This window comes from Notechis scutatus, chromosome 5 (genome assembly GCF_049901735.1).
Source record: "Notechis scutatus isolate UNSWTSFEM ecotype Mainland chromosome 5, rNotScu1.2, whole genome shotgun sequence".
Lineage (NCBI taxonomy): Eukaryota > Metazoa > Chordata > Lepidosauria > Squamata > Elapidae > Notechis > Notechis scutatus.
Window position 1 is genome coordinate 56,682,908 of NC_142013.1, and position 19,869 is coordinate 56,702,776.

The window sequence follows — 19,869 nt, forward strand, 5'->3', positions numbered from 1 at the left end:
AGGTTTAACTCGAAGCTTTATATCTCCCTTATTCTAGAACATACTAGAAGAAAATGATAAATGACAAAATAGTTTGCATACAGCAAGAGAAAGAAAACAATATAATTTGTATAATATATTTACTTTTCTTAACATTCATTCCCTTATTTTAATTTAGTTAACTTAAAGCTACACTCTATCTTAAGTGTTTAATTCAGCGAAATGTAGGGGTAAAAATATTTTAGGTGTACTTAATGTTTTGTTCCAAACTGCAGGGCTTTAAATAAAATTGTTTTGGGTTTGAGGATCAATGAGGTCATGTATATTTATTGAGTTACATATATTTAAAGGACTAAACTAAGAAATTATTTTTCCCTTAAGGTTATTATAATTAGATAAATGGAAAGATTGTTTTCAGTAGAACTGATCCTGCCAACATAATGTACCATAAATCCCATTTATATTTTATTCCCAGGACAGAAAGTTATGCTTTCCATACATTCCTTTGCACAGTTGAAGAATCTACATTTTGATCCTCCTAATGCTGTGGTTCATGTGGGTGGAACCCTATCTATAGAACTGACGTTGGTAAATCTGATGCCCATCTCAGTGAATGTGGATCACATTGCTATTAATGTCCATTTCAGCATTGAAAAAAATAGCTACCGGAAGACAGCTGAATGGCTTACAAAGCACAAGACTTCCAATGGTATTATCAACTTTCCAAATGAAATTGTAGGTGTTTCTCTTTCAAGAAGTGGCTTACAAGGGCTGGAGTTGTATGAAATGTATGAGAGAAGTCCCTCGGATAATTCTTTGAACACAACAGGAATCATCTGCAAAAATGTGCATATGCTCTTACGAAGGCAGGAGAGCAGCTCTTCCCTGGAAATACCTATAGGGCTGACTCTGGAGGATGGGGCCCACATATTAAAATGTAGCAATTTAATACTGGAACCAGGGATCAATAAAATAACTTTCAGAACCCAGGTATGTTTTGTACTTTTGCCACACAGAAATGTGTAGTTTGGGATTATTTTCCTTAGAAAATTAATGAACAAATACAGGTGAAACTCGAAAAATTAGAATATCGTGCAAAAGTTCATTTATTTCAGTAATGCAACTTAAAAGGTGAAATTAATATATGAGATAGAATCATCACATGCAAAGCAAGATAGTTCAAGCCGTGATGTGTCATAATTGAGATGATTATGGCTTATAGCTCATGAAAACCCCAAATACACAATCTCAGAAAATTAGAATATCGTGAAAAGGTTCAATATTCTAGGCTCAAAGTGTCCCACTCTAATCAGCTAATTAAGCCATAACACCTGCAAAGGGTTCTTGGGCCTGAACCTTCAGTCTGGTTCAGTAGGAATCACAATCATGGGAAAGACTGCTGACCTGACAATTGTGCAGAAAACCATCATTGACACCCTCCATAAGGAGGGAAAGCCTCAAAAGGTAATTGCAAAAGAAGTTGGACGTTCCCAAACTGCTGTATCAAAGCACAATAGAAAGTTATGTGGAAGGGAAAAGTGTGGAAGAAAAAGGTGCACAAGCAGCAGGGATGACCGCAGCCTGGAGAGGATTGTCAGGAAAAGGCCATTCAAAAGTGTTGGGGACTTTCACAAGAAGTGGACCGAGGCTGGAGTCAGTGCATCAAGAGCCACCATACACAGACGGATCCTGGACATGGGCTTCAAATGTCGTATTCCTATTGTCACGCCGCTCCTGAACAACAAACAACGTCAGAAGCGTCTTACCTGGGCTAAAGAAAAACAGAACTGGTCTGTTGCTTAGTGATCCAAAGTTCTCTTTTCTGATGAGAGCAACTTTTGCATCTCATTTGGAAACCAAGGACCCAGAGTCTGGAGGAAGAATGGAGAGGCACACACTGCAAGATGCTTGAAGATCCAGTCTGTGTTGATTTGGGGAGCCAAGTCGTCTGCTGGTGTTGGTCCACTGTGCTTCATTAAGTCCAGGGCCAACACAGCCGTCTACCAGATTTTGGAGCACTTCATGCTTCCTTCCGCAGATGAGCTTTATGGGGATGCTGACTTCATTTTCCAGCAGGACTTGGAACCTGCCCACACTGCCAAAAGCACCAAAACCTGGTTCAATGACCGTGGGATTACTGTGCTTGATTGGCCAGCAAACTCCTGACCTGAACCCCATAGAGAATCTTTGGGGCATTGCCAAGAGAAAGATGAGAGACATGAGACCGAACAATGTAGAAGAGCTGAAGGCCGCTATTGAAGCATCCTGGTCTTCCATAACACCTCAGCAGTGCCACAGGCTGATAGCTTCCATGCCACGCCGCATTGAGGCAGTAATTGCTGCAAAAGGGGCCCAAACCAAGTACTGAGTACATATGCACGCTTATACTTTTCAGAGGTCTGATATTGTTCTCTGTACAATCCTTGTTTTATTGATTGCATGTAATATTCTAATTTTCTGAGATTGTGGATTTGGGGTTTTCATGAGCTGTAAGCCATAATCATCACAATTATGACAAATCTTGGCTTGAACTATCTTGCTTTGCATATAATGAGTCTATCTCATATATTAGTTTCACCTTTTAAGTTTCATTACTGAAATAAATGAACTTTTGCACGATATTCTAATTTTTTGAGTTTCACCTGTATAATATTTTTGACTCACATGTTTAATTGGGTTCTTTTTATCTCATTTTAGGATTTGCATAGAGAATAGAGAATAGTTTAGCTCATATTTATGAAGAAATATTGAGAGTTCCAAAGGATACACAAGCTTTTAAATACCACTGTACTGTGTACATAGAAACATTGACCAATACAAAAAATAAAGATAAACAGGAAAGATCAAAAAGCAAAGCAAACCCAAAACTCGGTTTGAAATCAATTAACATGACACAAAAAAACATTCCATTCTTAAAACTGAAAATTCTCATGATATTGAGGGGCCTGGTAAGACCATCAAATAATAACTGGTCATAGGTGAAAATTTAACTAACAATGGCCAATTCAAACATGTATGTACACGAAATAGCACAATTCCTAATGCGATGAATTTATTTATGTAAAGAAGAGCTTCACTGTGGCTGGTTGGCCTGCATATGCTTTTCCTGCTACATATAGCAGAACACAGTTCAATATTCACAGGGTGGAATGGTTGGAAGTAGAAACTAGATGATACTCCTCTTCAAATTAATGTAAGTTCAAATTATTTAATATAAAAGTGAATCTGAAGCTGTGTTAGGTCTTTTTGTTCTGTTCATAAAAATACAGAATATACCAGTGGTTATATGAGGATGAAAAATGCATTCTATTTCGTGTAATTATATGCTGATCAGATGTTAAATCTCTTGCTTTGCACAAATAGCCTTCTTGAGAAGAAGTTTAATATATAAATACTTCAAATGTTCTCATAGGGCAAAGAACCTGGAACATATACACTTAGGCAGTTATGCCTTTCAGTGGGCAAAATGCAATTTGTTCTACTTCATATTTATCCAATTGTGCAGTATGATATCTATTCTCAGGAGCCACAGCTAAAAGTGGAACCAGGTAATGGTAAGTAAATAATTAGAAGTTGTACTTCGTTATTATTTCTTATAGTTTTAAAATTATTTCTCAATCAGAAAAACTGCAAACTAACTTGTGAGGACTAAGTTCCTTGCAGCTATCTTCCATTAATCATTTAAAATAATAATAATAATGTATTTGGACCAAATGTAATTTGATTGTTCCTAAGTGATAGCTTACACATATTTAAAGATGTTATTGGTTATTTGTTTTGGGAATTTACACATTTAAACCTTGAAAATGATTATTAATGATTACAATATGGAAGTGTCTCAGTGTTGAGAAAAAGTGTGTTAATTCTTTATATTTGTGAATGCTCCATTAATAGCAGTTTAAATCTCAGATCTTATTAGAAGTCACAGTACTGCATTATTGCAGATAATTCTAAAGAGTTTACAAACTTTTTCTTACTGCAGTATATAATAATTTCTTTAAAATCAAGAGTAAATATCATAGCTTGATGAGTTCAGGGGAACTGTTAAATGAACTTCACTGTTCATGTAATGGCATTAAATATTTTTTAAATGTGTATCTGTTGTAATATATGAGAATATCATAAAAATATGGAACGTAACAGAGTGAGTTCCTGGCACTGCCTTCATTCCCTGTGTTCATTGTGAAGGTTTAAGCTGTTTCTAATGGATGAAAATACTCAGCTCCTTTTTCATCTAAAACAAGATGTTCTACAAATAATCTCTACTTATAAAGCTGTTTGCTTGAGATCTTTCATAGATAATTAAATGAAAGTGAAATACTCATATGATAGAATTATGTGATAGCAAACAGGATATTTGAGAACAGCATTTTATTGTTTTGTGAATGCTGAAATAATACCCATATGTGTAATAGAGTCGATATGTGTAATAGAGTTGATATGGGGCTATTCATAACATGGTAAATGATTTGGTATTGCTGGAAAATTGTTCAAAAATGTGAACGTTGCAGTTTATTGTTTCTAAATCATACGATCATGCACCTGGAAGAAAAGGAATCCTCTGGCAGGGTATAGTATTGGGGGTACAGTGGTAGAACAACAGAAGAAACAAATTTAGGTGTGCTCATAGCAAACAGCATGGCAAACAGCTGTGAAGACAAACAAAATTTTGGGATGCATTACTAGAGGGATCACAAGCAGCAAAAAGGAGGTCATAATCCCACTGCATAGAGTATTTATTAGTCAGAGCCCATTTGGAATAATGTGTCCAGTTCTGGATACCTAGAAACCTTAAAGGGTAGACTCAATTGACCACTAGGTCTTTTTTTGCCATCAGTTTTCTATGTTTCTACAGAGAATTTGTGATTTGATTCACTGAAACTTTTTGGTAAATAATATTTATTACCTTTCTGGTGGTCCCAATATAACAGAATTAACAGTGTTTTCTTAATGTGTGTTTTGTTTGTTCCTTTTGTATGTCTCTGTTTTAGCTAAGCTGTTAATTTAGCAGTTATTGGACAAACTTTTTGGAGTTTTTAATGTAGACTGTCAAACTTTTTTAATGTACACTGTCAAGACGGGGAAGGAAGATGGATGGATGGATGGATGGATGGATGGATGGATGGATGGATGGATGGACGGACAGATGATAGAACTTTCTGAGCTCTTACAGGCACAGTATTGTATTTTTAAATGTTTATATGTGATAAAAATTAGGGTTAGGGTTAGGCAATTAGGCACAGTAAAACAGATCTTGTGCAGTTGATTTAGTAATATCCAAATTATGTTATGCAAGCAATGATTCCTTTGCCACACCCCTTATTATCAACTCATTATTCTCCAGATAGCCTTTTGGCTGGCATTCCTCAGAAGGTAAAATTTACAGTGACTACTGGCCACTATACTATAAAGAGTGGAGATGCATTACAACTAAGTAATGCTGATGCTATGCCTGTCTTGTACCATCCTGAAAGCAAAGCTGTGATTTATTCAAACACTCAAGGTATTTAAATTTTTTGTTACACTCAAGATATTCAGTTTTGTTACATTTTAATCCTATGATAAAAGAAATTCCAGATTATAAACAATCAATTAAATTGTAGTTGTTAACACATAGTGCACCATTTTCACTGAGATCTTATTTTTTGTTGCATTTAACAACATTTTGTGACAATTGCAGTTTGCGTTTTATTATGATTTGGTATAATATGTGTATAGTTGCTCTGTGAGTGTGTGATGGATAGTTTCCAAATTTGATACATACATTTATAAAATTAAATAGAATCAAATCTGTTTCTGAAGTTTTACTTCTCCTTTCTTCCATGCTGTTTAAAACACAGGGAAATAGCATTAGAAGTAACATTAAGTCTTAGAACATCCACACATCTGTTGCTGTTGCCAATTAATGAGGATGTGTTTTCACAATGAATTCTCTATCTTAGTGCTAACAAGTTTCTGAAGTAGGTTTGGTTGTAGGGTGATCTAGCAGGCAACTAGAGTTTTTCATAGGAAAACAAAATAAACCCTCCTCAGTAAAACTTGAAAGTCAACTTCTGCAAGGCATAAGAATATGCATAGAATGCACAACCATAAAAAGCTTAAGAAATAATTTTGTATTAATATAGTAATTTTATATACATAGATATGCATATACACATTGTGCATGTATGTATCTAAAATATTAATACAAAACTGATTTTTGCCAAATCATAAGCAACCAAGCAACCATTATTAAAATATTAGGATTATGTGCCTTCAAAAGAATACAGCACACTTGCGGCCTTTCCTACATGCATAACCTTAATTTTCTCATAACAATAATTTAGAAAAACTTTGCTCAGCTATTTTTCTGACTAACAAGGAATTTAAGTCCTATTTTATTTTGAATACTTAACTTCCACTCCAGCCCATCCAATCTACAGCAATAGAATTTTGGGCATGGCTGATCACGAATGTGGTGCTGGTTATCTCCTTCTGCTTCCTTTCTCCCTTAAAACAATTACAATACTCAGAACAAATAAAATAAAACTGTGAAACACATACTTTCCTTCATGCTTGGAACATTCAAAATAGTTACTTGGAGGTCAACACAGGATTTGCTTATATGTTACCAACTGAATAATTTATTAATTCAAATATAAATTATAGTCTCTAATTTATATTTCATACAATTTTAGAAAAGGTATCAGAAGCATCATTAACTGTTCAGTCATCTGAAAAAATCACAAGCATCAGTTTACCGATGGTTCCTGCTTATCATGTGATTACCTTTGAACTTGAAGTTTTATACTCACCATCAGTCCCAATATGTATGATGGAAAATGAGAATCTGTCAAGTAAAGAGTGTAGGAAAAAAGGCAAAGAGAAAGAAACATCTTACAATAGCATGACTACGATTGACCAAAAGGTAAGAAATTATGAATAAAGATTAATATTTAAATTAACTAAAAATGAAATTCAGATGTCAATATCACATTTCAAACTGGCAAATACTTCTATATTAATAGTTTGCTGTGCTGCTGTTTTGATCCCTGGAGTTGTTTTGCTAATCTTCCAATGTTTCTGTATTGTTTTGCATTATTTTTGCTAAATATATACACATCAATTCCTGAGAGAGTTTGAATACATTTTCAAGCTTGCTATTCCAACTAGTTTGCTTTAAAATGGTTGTTTTGTGCATTTGATGCAGAGATGAAAGAATTGCAAGACAATAAATCTGTAATAAATTAATTCAGGATTCTGGATTGGATTGGAATGGATTGGATTGGATGTGCTATGCTACACTATATTCTTCACTTACTCTTCCATGCCCAAAATTGAAAAATGTAGCAACTATTTGTCTGTAAATAGAAATTTTAAGCCATATATCAGATGATTTTATTATATGTTTCATATAGGTAACCATTGATTGTCCATGGTCAATTTACTCCACTATTATTTCACTTACCTTCAGTGTACCTTTTAAAGCCAAGCATTCCTTATTATCAGCAGGCATAAGGTAACTTATTCAAAATTCTCATTTTCTATTCCATCATAAAAGCTTTTCTTATCAAAACTATGAATTAGGTAGTTTGAATGAGCAGGAAGGGTTGAAAATACTTTTTAATCCCAAGGGTTTAAAAGGGTCCTTTTATATTTTAAACTGCAATTCCAAACCTACAACTTCCTTGGGAGAAAGCTCTGTTGAATTTAGTTTGACTCTTCTAAGTAGGTATATATACAATTGTACTGTCAATTGTGTGGTGGGATATTTTACCATTCAAATGAGATCTTTGCTTAAAACATCATTTAAATTTTGGGTTAGGGTATAATCTAATGTAAATTAGCATGTTTTTCTCATTTTTTTAAACTATTGTTTTCATTTGGTTAATTCTGCTGCAAGGATATACATGCGTGCGTGCACACAACTCAATTAAATTGTATATAGCAATACCTCTTTATAATAGTTTCTTATTTTTAATTTTATTTTTTCTTATTTTAGGAAATATATACAAGTTTGTGTGCAGAACATGTCCGAAATCTGTTTTCAATTCTCTGAAAATAATCTCAAAAGTTCTGACATTTACCTAGATTTAAGTCTTCAACCTCTAAATCCTAAAGCTGAACAGGTAATTATTTTACATGTATTTCTTGTAATAACATAAAACATAGATTTGAACTACAACTCAATTTCACTCATTTTGTTATGCATCTTAAAAGTTATAAATATATATATGTGGCTTCAAAAAATCAAGTGTTTATTTTAAAAATGATTATGAAAACTATCATTTTATTGTAATGCCTGAAAAGATTTGGGAAGAACAAATGGAACCTCACAAGTCCCTTGTCTCATCTAATGCACTTTTATGGAGAGAATATTAGCTTCAGTTTGGGCTGATATTATTTTTTCAATAATTTTACTGTAAACCCTATTGAGATTATTTAAGAGGCAGTTGAAAAGCAGCAATAGAGATGGGGTTTTGAGAAAGTATTATGACAGGTTCTTTTATTTGATTGGTAATCTGTCTTGACTAAAAATCTGTTTCTGATCATTTGAATTGCAGTTTTCTATTAGAATACATTTATTTTCAGTCCACTGAACTACTTAAACATGTAGGACAAGAAGAAATTAAAAGGCTAATGTTAATTGCACTTTTTCAACAAATAAAGAACAAAATTGTCTGCCCTAGAGACTGAAAGATTGGCATACATAATTTATACTAAAAAAAGAATATGTAAATTTCTAAACATTTAATTCCTAAACACTAGCAAAGTTTTTGTTTAAGATCTTGCAAAAAAGAATAGATCCATACATAGAAATAGAAAAAAATGGCCAGCCAACTTCAGAAAATGTAGAGAAACATGAGTTCAAATAGCTAATAATAGAAAGAGAATGAAAGTTTAAGAAGGTAGTTTGCTTTTGCTTCATTGTCTACAGAAAAGCTATTGTATACATTGTGTTAGAATATAGAATAGCTTAAGTTAAGGAGCATGTAAAACATTTGATTATATTTCTGCAGAATATTTATAATAAAAAAGTTACTGTAGTAATAGGAAAGAGTTTGAGCCTGTTGGTTCTGAGGAAGTGGATAGAGTACTTAAGCTGTAAGTATGGCCACCTGTGTACTAGATCTATGTCCCACTTGGGTTAAGGCAGGGGTGGCTATGTCCCACTCTGGCATGGGTCTTTACCCGGTGGTACAGAATACGGTTTGATGTGATGATTGCATTCATTGATTTTGACTTGTACGGCATTCACCCCCGGGGGGCCCCCTATTTAAAGTCAGGCCCCCGAGCCACCCCCCTGGGTTAAGGCCTTTCATGAAATTTTTAATTTAATTGAGATGATGGTGTATGCATACTTGAGGGAAGGGGTAGTCTCTCTAGCTCTTAGAGAAGTAGTGCCATCTTCTTAAGAAACCATTGCTTGATCCAGTAGTGTTAGGCAGTAGGGAAGGTTGTTGAGAAAGTGCTCTGGAGCAGGGGTTGCCAACTTTTGGACCTCAGGGACCACCAAACTCATAATTTTAAATCCTGCGGACCACTAATATGAATTTTGACTGATGGTGGTTTGCTGACGTTGGTGGGAAAGTCGTTCCCATATTCCAGAGCTGTAGTAGTCACAGGACTGGCCCTTTGGTCATCCCGGAGCAACGACTTTCCCACCAATGTCAGCAAGCCACCCCGGGGCGGATTTCCTTCCCCCGCCTTTGGTCTTACCTTCCAGTTCCAGCTCGTATGGCTCTACTCAAGGTAAGGTTTGCGCTTGGCCGAAGGGTGGGGGCAAGCGGGTGGGCAGGCCATGTAGGCGATGCAGCCTTGTGTTCCCACGCAGCCTGGATTAATTGCTTTGGGGGGAATGCTTTGGGGGAAATTTTATCTGCGGACCACTAAAATGTTCTTGCGGACCACCAGTGGTCCCCGGCCCACTGGTTAGCAACCACTGCTCTGGAGGAAGCTGATTATCTGCTTACAGTTGGCTTTCAGACCTGGATATAGTACTGAGATGGTGTTGATTTTGTTGATGATGGTTGGCTGGCTGGACTAGATAGAGGTAATGCAATCAGTCAAACCATTCTTGACTTTTCAGTAGCCTTCAGTACCATCAGTCATGACATCCTTTTGGACTGGTTTGGCAGGGGGACTGGGAGGTGGCAAAGTATTATAATGGTTCTCTTTCTGCTTCTGTGGTCAGTTTCAATTAGCGTTGTTTAGAGGGAGACAAGACAAAGAGGTTTCTCAGTGTTCTAATCTTTTCCCGCTTTTATTTAACATCTACATGAAATTACCAGATGAGGTAATCTACTGTAAGTATACATCTCTTCCCTAACTGACCAACATTAACTGTTTCTAAGTTAAGCCATTGGTTCTGAAAATATATAAATGAACTCATAATTGCTTTATTTATTTAGAAAATATTTCAGTTCTACCCATTGCTATCCAATATTCCAGTTCTAATGTAATATTAATTAAAAAATTCTTTCTTAGCACATCTACAGTAAGCAAGCAATATTTTTTGTCTGGGAACTGAAGTGGACAAAAGAGCTTCCCCCAACATTGCAGTGCATATTTTCAATGAACTTTTGTTCTGCACTCTCTGAGGATCACTCATTTTCTCTGAAGCCGTACACTTATGAATTCCAGCTGGAAAACTTTTTTGTAAGTTGTTAATACCTTGTTGTAAGAACACTGGGATGCAATAAGAAATAACAAATTACATTAAATTTGATATAGAGATGCTATTTTAACACTGCAGTACTTGACATCATGTATTGGTTTATATTTTATACTTGCCCTATTTCTGTCTTTGTATGGCAAGCAGCTTTTTAAAACTACAGGATCAAGAAGGATATATATTTAATTATGATAGTCCTGTGGGGTTTTCTAGTACAGTATCTTTATTGAACTTTCTGCTGATGTTGCAAAGTTATACAAGATTGCAATAAAGCATTTTATATAATTATTGTTCAAAGTATTTATCATCTGTCTATTGCAATCACCCTTAAGGTTTTGCATTTGGGATACCAAAGCAGTGACTAGCAAAATGTTTGATGTCATTGCAATTTTTATAAATGTCAGTTTTAAACATAAGAAATTGGCTTATATGGGATTTCCCCCCCTGATGCTGTGTTTATAGAAACTCAGAGGTTAGGCTGTTCTATCCAATCAGAAAAATGGATTATCTCATATCAATTTGAATAGTATGAAAAAGTTATCTTTTGTATGTTGACCATAAATATTATTGTACTCCTGTCAGACATTGTACAATGTGAATGCTGAGATTTCCCCCCCATTGGGGGCAGAATATTGTAAAACAGGCTCGCTCTGTTCATTGGAAGTGTCAATTACCCGTCTTTTAGACCTCCTGGATGTGGATAAAGATGAAGCATTAACAGAAACTGATGGATACTGTACAACCAAACTGATGTATGAAGGTTAGTGAATATTTATTACTCAAGATTTAGTTTGGTTACTTATTGATAACTTACTGAGCCATGTTAACATCAATTGTCAAAACAAGCACTTTTCTTTTGGTATCTCAGGATATCATGTATTTGTTAGATTTATATCGTACCTTTTGTACAAGAACTAGGGACAATGTACACAGTGCTCAGTCCTTCTGTTTGTCTCATCAATAGCAGCAACCCTGTGGGGTGGCACTGAACTGAGCAAAGTTGCCCCATGAGTTTTCAAGATTGAGGAAATACTAGAAACCCGGGTCTTACAACTTCTAACTCAGCACCTTAATTGTTACATCAGATTGTTGTCATTGTAAACAGAACAGTGAAGATGTTTAGAGAAGAATCTTATAAAAGATTCCTTTAAAAGTACTAGTAGAATCATAACCTAAACTTTTTAACAGAATTATGTTTTTCCATAGAGATAATTATATGATTGAAATGTTTTATACTTCCTTAACAGGCAGGGATGCTTGAATATTCAATCTTATAAATATGTTATATTTCCAAGATTGTTTCTTTTATAAGCATGTCAAATCTGTAAATTTAAGCACCAGGTGTTATCAATCTACAAAAGTTGCTTCACAGGATGTTATCCAGTATTACATTATGATACCATATTAGTTGAAGTAATAGTTGATTTTGAATAACATTTTCTCTTTATTTTAGTTGTGGATGACAGTAGTAACTGGGCAGTCTGTGGAAAGAGTTCGGGGGTAATATCTATGCCAGTAGCAGTTCAAGCAACCCATAAAGTGCATATGGAAGTAATGCCCCTCTTTGCTGGATACCTTCCTTTTCCTGATGTTAAACTATTTAAATATCTCCCCCATCACTCTGCTCACTTTATGCAGCTTGACGCTGGTAAGAATGTGTATTTTTAAAAGTTATGTGAGAAAGGGCTAACATAAAATTATAGAACGTCCTTTCTCTATAGAGTTATAATTTATAGCATTAAACTATGAAAATTCTTCATGATTAAAGACATTATTTTGGGTTAATAGATATTTATGTGGATGTTCCCATTCTCTGGAAAATGCTAAATTTAATTTGAACAAACATATTAACTGGGCAAACCAATGCATTATAGGACAACAATTTTTGAATCAAGGTACTTCAAATAGACTAATTTACAGAATGTGTTCAAAATCTGAGACATATGACTCGCACGGAATTGAAATTTGGCAAATTTTATAAATCATTTTATGACACAAAAATTATCATAAAATGGTTTGTGATAATACAAATGGCATCGAACTGTTACATCTCTAAATACCTCCCTGAATCTTTAAGAACTTTTCCAGTGAAGGCAGAACATTAAAAACTCATCATTGCCGAAGTCATTGGGGAATCTGGTAAAGCAGGGGTGTCAAACACAAGGCCCGCGGGTCGGATCAGGCCGGATCCGGCACACGTGGTTATGCTGAAAACTATAAGGGTCCAGCCTGCATCACTTTGGCCTGGCCCCCACCATCCCGGCATGCGTGCATGTGCACAGGCCCAGTTCTCTGTCGCCACATGTAGAGCAACTAAAGTAGTCTGTCGGACTAGGGTAAAAAAATAGTTCAGACCTTCCAACCTCACGAGATCTTTTTTTTTTTTTTGTGAGAGAAGCTGAACTATTGTTTTACCGTAGTCCCACAGACTATTTTAGTTGCTCTGCATGAGGCGGCAGCAAAAGGAGCTGGAAAGGTTAGTGAAGGGATATGGCTGCCCTGGGTGGTGGTGGGAGGGTGAGGGTTGGCCTGGCTGAAGGGCCCTCAGGTAAGCTGGGGTGGGGCAGGTTAGGTGGGGCAGCTCTGCACCCCCTGCCTTGCTTCGTCCTCCACCCCCATCGCCATAACCTAGTAGGAGGCTGAGCAACGCACTGGTGCGATGGTCACAAAGTGAGGCATTGGTGGACTATGAGGCAGGAGGGTGCGGAGCTGCCCCCTCTATGCCCTGCAGCGGCTTACCTGAGTGCCCCACCAGCCAGGCACTGAAGTGCCACAACTGCTGCACCAAGACAGAGGGTATGGGGCTCTGCAAACTCTCTCTGTGTGTATGTGTGTATGAGAGAGAGCGAGCGTGCAATGCCTGCTTTAGTTGGGGCATTTAAGCTGCTGCTGGTGGCGGTGGCAGGAGAAGTGGGCAGGAGCCACCTGAGCAGCTGTTTTTCTCCTCATCCTCCCCACTGAAGCAGCAGCGGGCTCTGGGACAACAGGGCTTCTCATTTCTTCCCCAGCATGGTGAACTTCAAGTGGAGCATTTAACTGGCTGGTAGTGGCAGCCACCTAATGATTGCCCCCTAACCAGGCAGCCTGCACCACCTGACCTGCTCCCTGCCAGCTGGCGCAAAGTTTCATCATTCTTCTCCTCGTCGTGCTCCCTGCCCAAGCGGCAGCAGGTTCCACAGGACAGGGTCTCATTTCTGCCCCGGTGCAGCGAACTCTGGTGGGCTGGACGCGGGTGTGAAGGGCCTGGCCCCGCAGTGCTTCCTTGCTCAGTTGAAGGCTTTGTTTGTGGCCGTGGAATCAGAATCGGCTGGGTACAGGAACCAATCCCATCTATGGCCCTGGTGCGTGGAGGAGAAGAGTGCGGAGAAGAACAGTGAGGCTTTACACCAGCCGGCAGGGAGCAGGTCAGCTGGCTGGCTGGCTGGTTGGGGAGGTGGCAAATGGGGATTATCTGATTGCCACTGTCAGCAGCTTAAATTCCCTGACTGAAGCTGGAGTTTGCTGCGCTGGGGGAGAAATGAGAGGCCCTGCTGTCCTGCAGAGCATGCTGCTTCAGTGAGGAGGACGAGAAAAACAGCTGCTAAGGCAGCTCCTGCCCTCTTCCCCCACTGCCAGCAGCTTAAATGCCCCAACTAAAGCAGGGATTACATGCTCACTTCCCCCACCTCTCACACACACACACACACTTTGGAGAGCCTCCCTCTCTCTGTCTCTCGCTGCAGTGGTAAGGCACAGTGCCGGGCTGCTGGGTGCTCAGCATCCCCTGCCTTGTTTCATAGTCCACCCCCCCCCCTGCCTCGCTGCTCAGATGGCTCCTGTCCCCCACGCCATACAGATCTATTTTTCTCCCTCCCCCTCCCTCCCTCCCCCCTCTCCTCTCTCTCTCTCTCTCTCACACACACACACACAATTAGATTTCTCTTTCTCTCTGTCTCGTCCCATTTGCTCCGTGGGACACAAGGTCTCATTAAGTAGTTAAGTGGAAAGTAGTGGGGGAGGGAGGAGCAGGAGACCGACAAACACTTTTCACACTGAGAATGAAAGTTTTTGGGTCCCTGACTCTGCAAAAGAGGATAGGTGCCTGAATCTGCGCAATATAGCACCCAGGAACATCCATTTTTGCCACAAAAAGCATTTCCCAGCCAACTGTCCTCTCCCTTCCTCCCTTAAAGCAAAGACAAAGAAACAGAGAAAGAAAGAGAGGAGATAGATGTTTGCAAGGTGAGTCCTTGTTGCAGGAAGGGAGTAAGAAGCGTGAGGTATCTTAGTGGGAGGGCCTGTTCTATCACTAGGCCCCCCCATGGCTTTCCCCACCCTGAGATACCTCATGTGCACATTGGTATTATTGAATTGTGAGCTCTTAGGAAAGTATCCCCTCCTTGTGTGTTGCAAATAGCTATTTTCAGTGGGGAAAACAGGACAAAGAGGGAAAGAAAGAAAGAAGGAAGAGAGAAGGAAAAAGGGAAGAAAGATAATAATGAGAGTGAGGGTCAGAGGTAAATCTTGCCTGAACACTTGGACACCAGCAGCCCTGCTGCCTTTTGCCATCCTCTTGTCCCCTCTTAACCTCTCCTGGTGGTCTCCCATCCTATCACTGAGGATGCTTTGGTTACAAAGCCAGGTCTCCTCGTAAGGAGATGGAATGGGCCTCCCTCTGACCCACCTGTACGTACCATGAGCAACCTGACCAAGGAGAGCAGCAGTGGGAGCTGGTCACGCCCACCACACCCACGCCCACCATGGCCACATCCACCACAGCTCCCCAAAGTCAACCACAATCCTGATGTGGCCCTCAATGAAATTGAGTTTGACAACCTTGTGGTAAAGGAATATCTACGAAACAATGACTCAACAAAAAAGTAACTAAAAATAGTAGGTGTTTGAGACTTCAATAATCACATCTGAGGTATTATATCTTGCTCTTTATAAAACCTATTGTTCTGATGACATGTACATGAAGTATAATTACTTATTTGAATGCTGCCAATATATATCTTTTGCTGGTAAAAAGACTGATTTAATCCAGTGTTTTCCAATCTTGACATCTTCTAGGAATAGGGATTCAGATCCCAGTTTTTCATCTATTGCTGTGCTGGCAGTGGAATTCTGGGATTTGAAGACCACACCTGGAAATTGCCAAAGTTGGGAATGGTCTGATTATTCCTTCTGCACTAGAAGTTTCAGTAAGTGGCCTGAAATTTACGTTGCCTTCATGTTAAGGCACTAGGTTAAAAGACAAAATTGTATTATAACAGATAGCTCTTCTCGTTTCAGGAACTCCTTAACTTAGACTTTTCATACGCTTCAATGGGGATGCATTCAGAGTTTTATCTGTGAAAACATTGAGAAGAGTTGTGTCCTGGCTGGCCTTTTTTTCTTTTTAATGAAATTGATGTTATAAATTTGTCAGATTTTCTTCTTATGTTAATTTAAATGCATTCATAAATAATCTCTGATAATTTTAGTTAATTATGAGTGCAAGCAAACTAGTTATAATCAACAATATCAATAGATGAATGTGAAATAGACCTTCACATTTTTTATGTTTTTTACAGATAGCTGGATTGAAAATGATAATCTCTCTGTGGATAAAAATATGGATGATCAAGCTGACAGCAGTAGCATAAAGAGCAGAGGAAGCATGCATTCAACAGCCAGTGCAGAACACAAAGGTTTGCCCATGCCCCGACTTCAATCATTTTCCCCTGGACAGGTCTTCAATTCCAGCTCTGGCATGCAAATCCTTGTCATTCCCAGCAAAGATGATCACATTTTGGAAGTCAATGTCACATGACGTTTCTCTGTAAATGTGTAAAAATATGCACATGAGACTTGAATATAAATGCACTTTAAAAGATCATAACCCGATAGTTCACCATTGAGATATTTTAACACTATGGCAACTTATTCCTTACTGGCCCTGGAAGCATCAGACAATTGTATCAATTTAAATGTACAGTGATACTTGTAACTGATAGATAATATTGTTACATTTTATGTAAAATGAATTCTGGGATTTTTTTTCCTCTGTCATTCTATTGATGAAATAAAAGATGCTTACCGCAAATCGTTAATTTGAGCAGCCTCAATAATTAGGTTCCTGCTCAAATGATATTTCAGGTTGACAGTGTAAGTCTTGCAGTGTGGCAATTAAATACTGAAGTGGGTGCCTTTCTAGTCACATGATTGTCTGATTTCCTGGACCAGGGTATTTTTCCAAATTTCTGTGTAATAGAGCGATTCTTAAACCCATAACTATCGGCAAGATTTTAAATAATGCATGTGTGTGTGTGTGTGTGTGTGTGTGTGTAGGGGGGGGAGGGAGGGAGAGAGAGAGAGAGAGAGGTTTCTTGAAGACTTCTTCTGTGCCTTGGAACATAACAGATTTATCAGTCTGCTGATGCTTTTGAATTTGTACCATATAGAGAATCACATTGTCAACACATGGGATAATATGCAGAGACACATACACATATATGCATGCACACCTTGATACAAATAGCAAAGAGGCACAAAAGTGGTTAAATTAAAATTAAACACACAATTCATTTAGTTTGGAGTGAAGACACAAAAACTGGTCTAAGGTTGTTCCCAAATCTAATACTTAAGTGATTATGTGTAAGATATTAGGTCTTAACTTAATTGATTTTGTTGAATATTTCACTTGATATTTTTAACACCAAAGTTTCTGTTTCTGTTACAGTTGTTAATTTATTATGGACTGCAGAGCCATATATATATAGTAAAAGAGTAAGTGTGTATGTACAGTATATACACACAAACTTCCATACCATACTGTAAACTGAAGAGGCAAGAACTGCAGGGAGCCTTAATTGTTTTTGCAATCTGGTTATAGGTGAATTTAAGGTCCTAGTTTGAATTTGTGGTGCAACAAACTGCATTTACACCAACTGATTACATTTTAGTTGTAAATCTATTGTATAAATGATTATTTTAAAATGTTTGAAATAATCTGATGTATTTGTCTGTGTATAATTTGTTCCAGAAATCAATGACAAAATAAATGTGTTTTTAATTGGTGTGAAAATCAAAGCTTGTAAATACATTTAATATGTAGAACTTTTTCCAGTTCTTAGAAACAATGTATTTTTGTACATAAACATTTCTTTAAATTTCATTGTAATTACCTTAGCTGTTGCTCTTATCAATTATTAGCTTACACAGTTACTTTATTAGTGAATATATGTAGCCTCTTAGTAATCAGCCTCCATCACATTTGAAAACAATGATAATTCCAGATATAGGAGGCATAATGAAATTAAAATCCAAATCATTTATTAAGCTATATAGTATGTAAATGTGTTCCAAAATTGTGTATCTATTCTTGATTACTTTGCCTACCTTCAGAGCAATTCAACCTTTTTTTAATAGGAAATGAGACATCACATTTCTGCTAATTTGTCAATAGCTGTTTGTATGTTTAATTTTCTTCCTTTTGTAGAAACTTCCCTCATGAAATTTCCATTGAAGTCAGGTTGATTGTCTCTTTGCCATTTGCTTTATTTAGAAAAAAAATGCAAGCTCTCAAACATCTTTTTGACAATAATTTCTCTTAATTTTGATTATTTTCTTATAAGAATTAACAAGATTACACAATGAACATATGTATACACATGAGTTTCTTTATATATATATTTTAAAATAGAGACTGTCTTTCAAACAAATTTGAGTATAAATGTATATTTTGGACATAATGAATAATCTGATGTATTGTGAAAAAATCCAAAGGCAAAGTTTTATCAACAATTAATGTGGAAGACTTTGTTTTGTTATAGTTTCAGAGCAGCATAAAGTATTCATGTTCATATTGAAATGACGAACTTCACTAAAATACACCAGAAGTGTATTTTAATCACTGCTGAGGTGATAATATACCGTATGTATAGAAGGAAACGATTGCTTTCTAACTTGTAAATAATTGATTCAATTTGCAATATATGCATCTGGCGGAAAAAGACAAATTATCTTATTTGTAGATAACTTTCAAGCCTGTAAATATGTGTTAATGGGTTAAAGGAGTAAAATTTTGATGATTTTCACAGATTTGTGATTGGAAAAATTAACTCCTTCTATGGAAATTGTTGAATTTAAATGACATTTATGACATACCCTACTTGCAACTCTGTACAATATTACACTATAGGTGTAATGTCAATGTTGAAAAGCAAATAGGAAAAATATCCAGAAAATTATTATCCAGTTTTATTCTTTCCTAAAGCAGTGTCATTAAAAGTAGGGAATAAACTGTTAAAAAATGGAAAACAAGCTACTGGATAAAGTGAATAAAAATCTTGAATATTTTAAGTAAGTTGTTCTGATTCTCAACATTTGTGTATACAATCCTTTGTTTCACATGAAAAACTAAAGCCAACCATGAGTTGAGCTTGACTCTTGGTTGACTTCATGGACAGAACTATGCAGTTTTGACAAACTGAACTATTGGTTTGACTTCCCAATCTAGCCTTCAGGCCTGGTAGGAATAGGTGGTCTCCCATCCAATTATATGTCAGGGCTGAGTCATATCATGCTATTTCATTGCACATTCTTAACATACACAATTAAAAAAACAATCTTTAATCTTAAAACCATTAATAGAAACAAAACAAAACAAAACAAAACAAAAAAGGGGAAAAAAACTAGGAAAATTCCCAACACAAAATAAACTAAAAAAGGGGGAAAGTAGGAAGGTGAAATCCACTTTATATATTATATTAAACAATAGTGGTTTATTGATCAATACAATAATCTGACAGAACAAAATATTATAAAATACCACAAAGTTTCAGCCATTGTGACATATATTGCTGCATTTTACTAGAGAATGCCTTTTTTAAAACAGATATACATATCCAACAGTCAGTCTTCAACATCTGGAACATCGTATTTCCAATTTCTCAATATTAGAGCCCTCTTACAACCATAGTTCCTGATAAACAATCAAATTTCAAACTTTGCTTTATAGTTCAACATTACTTTGTTCTGATTATCCTTAGCTCTCCAAAACACACAAGGGTGACCACATTTACCATTGGCTGTATCTTGTTATGGTAATATCCAGATGGCTGGATGTTAAAAAGACTTAGACTTACCATTCTAAATTGATCTGGTAGAGATTTATTTTAATAGTTTTTCTATTAGTTTAATGTGTTACCTCCCAATTAATTACTTTTCCAGATGGAGTTTGACAGAAAACACCATGTTGCTATAAGGTTAAT

General features: G+C 36.8%; 1 protein-coding gene across 1 annotated transcript in view; it reads left to right on the plus strand.

Moving 5' to 3' along the window:
• The window catches only part of TRAPPC10 (trafficking protein particle complex subunit 10), a 63,502-nt gene extending 44,544 nt beyond the window's left edge, over positions 1-18,958 (plus strand). The window contains exons 14-23 of the mRNA XM_026674033.2: positions 455-969; positions 3,392-3,533; positions 5,324-5,482; positions 6,657-6,886; positions 7,377-7,477; positions 7,961-8,087; positions 10,447-10,617; positions 11,216-11,393; positions 12,087-12,281; positions 16,189-18,958. Coding sequence (XP_026529818.2) covers positions 455-969; positions 3,392-3,533; positions 5,324-5,482; positions 6,657-6,886; positions 7,377-7,477; positions 7,961-8,087; positions 10,447-10,617; positions 11,216-11,393; positions 12,087-12,281; positions 16,189-16,427 — 2,057 coding nt within the window. The 3' untranslated portion in view covers positions 16,428-18,958. The remainder of the gene's footprint in view (positions 1-454; positions 970-3,391; positions 3,534-5,323; positions 5,483-6,656; positions 6,887-7,376; positions 7,478-7,960; positions 8,088-10,446; positions 10,618-11,215; positions 11,394-12,086; positions 12,282-16,188) is intronic.
• Positions 18,959-19,869: the final 911 nt, after the last annotated feature.